General features: G+C 26.9%; 1 protein-coding gene across 1 annotated transcript in view; it reads right to left on the minus strand.

Annotated features, from left to right (window-relative positions):
* The window catches only part of LOC107642261 (protein DETOXIFICATION 27), a 6,453-nt gene continuing 2,391 nt past the window's right edge, over positions 885-4,946 (minus strand). The window contains exons 5-8 of the mRNA XM_016345553.2: positions 2,306-2,544; positions 1,453-1,571; positions 1,244-1,333; positions 885-1,148 (exon numbers count right to left, since the gene is read on the minus strand). Of these exons, the coding sequence (XP_016201039.1) occupies positions 1,092-1,148; positions 1,244-1,333; positions 1,453-1,571; positions 2,306-2,544 (505 nt within the window). The 3' untranslated portion in view covers positions 885-1,091. The remainder of the gene's footprint in view (positions 1,149-1,243; positions 1,334-1,452; positions 1,572-2,305; positions 2,545-4,946) is intronic.

The raw sequence follows: 4,946 nt of genomic DNA on the forward strand, positions 1-4,946 counted from the left end.
AAAAAAATAATATAAAATAAATAAAAAGATAAAAGATCAGAAATCTATTCAAATGTTACCAGGACTCCTGCATTTTTTGGTCTTTTTTCATTTGTAATGCATCAAACATCAAATCAAATAATCTTCAGGAAGCATTTATATCATGAGGAAACATGGTATCAATATATCCTTTTCAAAACTCATTTTCTCAATTCAATTTAAGGAGCTTAAAGCCTAATACTCATGTGAGCCTTGTATTATTTGTCAATAATCTTCGCAAAACAATATTCTATTCTTTTTCCTTCACTTCAATTTTTTTAACAAGGTATACTCAAAAATAGACATCTAGTGAATAATCGTACACTATTAGATGTAGTCTCACACTATTAAAAATACTAACAATGACTAATTAATAACTACAAATCACAAAATCTACCGACCCCTAACACTCCTCATAATTATATATACATTCAATATAAGAAAAATCAACTATAAAATTCAAGTACATTTAGTAATACTATATAGATAATAAAATTTTTTCTCTCTATTATTATTTCACAACACTACACTTTTATTTAGTTATTATTTTATATTTTTATTCATTGTAAACACACTTTATGAGAGCAAAAGTACTTGCAACACAATTAGAGGAGAGAGAGAGAGAGAGAGAGAGAGAGAGAGAATTTTTCAAGAATGAACAATATATCACAGTTTAGTAAAAAAAAAATAGTAGTAATAATAATAAAAACAATATATCACAGTTCTATAGTTTGAAGCCTGATTACAGAAGATGCCAATTCTTTCAGTGGAGGTATGGATGGCATCAATAATAATAATAGCCCATTATACGTTATGAACAAATTCATTCTTCAATTAATAACAACACCTAATCTTTATTTACCAAAAAAAAAAACAACTAATCTTGTTTTATCCTTTTTTTTTTTTTTGGACTTGGCTAAGGTTGGGAAAAAAAGCAACCGACACCAACAAATCACAACACAGGGGAGAGGGAAAAAAACGAACATTAATTCATTACACAACTACAACTATCACTAATTCATTACACAAAACAAATAAATTACGAAACGCTGCTGGAATAAAATTAAGAAGAATTAGTTCAGTTCTTTTGGATTGTCCCACTTTCTCAAATGCAATTTGGCTCGCTCAGCCTGCCAAAAAGAAGGATGAAATAAAATTACAATATCCAAAGGTTTGGATCCTGGCCTCTCATATTTAAAAATCAAAATGATAAAAGGTAAATTACCTCTTTGTCCCAGTCACATCGAATGGTTATAAGGCCTAATAATAATGTTTGAGTTGCTGTTCCACCAAAAATCATTCCAGCCCAAACTCCCTGATTGTTCAAGTTTTCAATAGAAGAAATTGAACATTAAACTAACATTCTATGCAAATAATGAAATTAAGAAGCCTTGATTTTGGAAACCCAAGATGAAAGACGGAAAGAAAACACACCATAACTCCTTGATTGAAGACCCAGCCCATCAACAATCCAAGAGGAACCCCAATGAGATAGTAGCAGCCCAAGTTTATGTATGCAACATATGATTGCCACCCTGATCCTACTGCCACGCCTGTTCAAATTATCCAAAAAAAAAAAGTCATCAGCATGTAATTATGTATATCTATCAATGGCGAAACGAATCGGGCCTATCATGTAAGTTCGACTGAACTAATGAAAAATTAAGATAAAAATTGGTCGTTGGCAAAATGGTTAAAAACCAAAAAATTTGGTCAAAAAAATCGATAAACTTGCTATAGTTGAATCGATCTAAGTTTTTAGTGATTAATCAGTTTAAAGTAATATAACACAAAAAATATTTAAAAATTTAATTTAATTTTAATACATTAATAATACAAAAATTTTACACAATCATATTTATGTGTTTAGATCATTTTTAAAATAATAAATTTAAAAACTAATTAATTTTTCTAATATAATAATAATACATAATTAATTGTTTGTGTAAAATTTTTTTATACTTATCATGTATAGAAACTAAATTAAAAATATATATTTTTTAATTTTTAAATATCTAATTATATTGATTTAATAACCGAATCGATTTTCGAAACCTTAGCCAAAATACACTTACATATCCCTTTAAGTATTGGTTAGGGAAAATGACTAATGCTATTTAAGCATCAACAGATAGTGTGTATCAACATACTCCCATTTATAATTTGATGACATGTGTGTGGTTTTCACAGCAAAATAATGAAACTCACATCTCATTTAATAGAAAAAGATAGTATATCGCCATAATTAACATTCTTCTATTTGAAAAAGTGGAAGGTAAATATATACCTGAAAGAACTGGCTGAACACTGTTGAGGAGAATAGTGAAGGCTAACAGAAGAGAAAGCTTGTTAACTTCATCAAGGACTGGTTTGCTAGTAGAGAATATGTATCCGAATTTGTCATGAAATATCAAAATCAACATCCAGAAGAACAGTCCTATTGCAATTGATGTCATCACAGATACTTTTGTAGCAAATTTTGCTCCTTTACCATTCCCAGCTCCAAGTTCGTTTGCAACCCTCACTCTACACATTGCACAATACTAACTTAAATTACAGTGTCATTAGAACATTTTTAAATATCAATAAAGAATATAATGCTATAGGAGGAACATTGTGTATACAATTTGCTGTATATGATCTTCAACTACCATAAAATAAGTTCACATAGGATTAAATTTTCATAATATAACTAAAATTAATATTTCTTAAGTATTATTTTATTAAGTCAAACCTAAGTTTTTTTGGGTCAACCTAAGTGTGTTTAAGGAACAACACAACTCTAACACAATTAGCCAATCTTTGTTGACCCAGAAAAATAGCAAGGCTTCAGCTAGAAAAGTCGAAATTCGAGTTCCAACTTCCAATGTTCAATTGAAAGCTTGGAATATAATTCAATGAAAGTGACCAAAGGAGAACCCTTCAATCGAAGATTAAATAGAAACAAAAAAAGAAAAATGAGGGAGAAGTGAGAAGCATCAACTTTTGAATTTCTTTTTTTTTCTTCTATTTCAAGCATTGGCTCTATATTAGTTATTTCTCTACCAATTTGTACTCAACAAAATAATAACAATAAACTGAGTTTTTTAATAGCAAAAGAAAGTTGCTGACCAAACATTTGTTCTTTGGTCTTATTCATAAGCTCATCTTAATTTTAGATTATTGAACAATACATTGCCACGCAATTGATTGTTACACCTTTTATTAAATGGAGGATGTTCCTGTCTCCAATAGAATCGTGTCAAATATTATTACAATTGTTATTTCTTTTAATCAAGAGAAACAGTAAAAATTAAAATAAATAAAAAATATTTAGAATTCAAAAATAAAATCTAAAAAATTAATATTTTTATTAAAATTTGATTAATATTTAACTAATAAAAAAATATGTTGTATTGGAAATTCAAATTCAGAAAGGAATTTATGTTGGATTACGAAATCATCATGAGCCAACAATAATATTAGCCCCTTCTCAATCTAACTAGAGACTTCCAAAATTTGATTAAGAAAAGAAATAAAAGAAAATAATAGTAAAACTATTTATTTATTTCCAGTTGTAGCTGGATGACAAACAGTACTTCCGTATATATATCAATATCAATAATGCACATTTTTGTTCTGATCAGGCAACTTGATGTTTTTCCAAAGCTACCCGCATAACACGTATATCATTTTTCTTCATTATTTTATTTCTTTTTAATTTTCAAGTGACGAGAGTTTTATCATTTATGTATGTGTCTATATATATTTATGTGAAAAAGGAAACAGTTTGTGTTCATTCATACCCGTAACTCTTACTAATGTCCAAAACTCCTAATCACCTACGCAAATTTTTTTGTAAGGCCCTCTTTTGTTGTTACGCGTTGCGTACGGATACATTATAGGGGGTGTTTATGGGTTGGATCTGATATTTAAATCTAATATAAAAATTTTAGATATAGATGTAATTCGTACACTAATAAAATTGGATTATGGATTTTGTGTAAGTATTCACATATATGTGTATTCATAAAAAAAATAAATAAATAAATAAATATTATTTTTATATTTTATTTTAACTAATTATTATTATATATGTTGTATTATTTTAATTTATTATTTAAAAAATATATATTTAATATTATTTTAAGAATAAACATATTTAAAAGAATAGAAAAAATAAATTTTATTGATATTTTTTAATAAAAATAAATTATTAAAAATATTTGTTGTGTTTTGCGGATATATCCGATCCGCAAATGTGCATATTGGATTGGATCCAAACTAAAAAACTACAGATATTAGATCCGATCCGATTAATTTAGTGTGGATCGAATTGAAACTTTGGTCATATCCAATCCGATCTACGTTTACCCTAACATTATGTTTGATATGATAAACTATTATTTTTATCAACAAAGGTTTAAGACGCTAGTAATTTTTTTCACAAAAAAAAAAAATTGATTTATATCCATAAAAATTAAATTTTTAATGATAAAATTATCCTGATTCTAAATAATTATTTAAAATTTTTAAATTGTTCTTTTTAATGGTTAGGAATAACTAATAGACCGTTAGTTGTTAGAAGTTGACACTAATTCTGTTATTTGAGTGGTAAATCAGTTAAAAATGTGTTCACTGTGTATAAATAATATGTTGCAATTTAGCTTAGGGTTTAATAACAATGTATCACATTCATTTTCTATAATTCTCACTCTAGAATTTTTTAATTACAATTCTCGAACTCTCTTTATGGTTCTCACTAAATGCTAACATTTTCTCTTATTCCATTCTATTATATTTTGATTTCAGATACTTTTTATGTATCAGAATTCTATACCTAAAAGGTTAAGAATTCAATTCTAATCTCAAAAGTAAAAAAAATAACATAAAATAAATAAAAAAAAATGTCTATATAAAAATCAAGTAAACTCAATGAATGGAATATT

Source organism: Arachis ipaensis, chromosome B05 (assembly GCF_000816755.2).
Source record: "Arachis ipaensis cultivar K30076 chromosome B05, Araip1.1, whole genome shotgun sequence".
Lineage (NCBI taxonomy): Eukaryota > Viridiplantae > Streptophyta > Magnoliopsida > Fabales > Fabaceae > Arachis > Arachis ipaensis.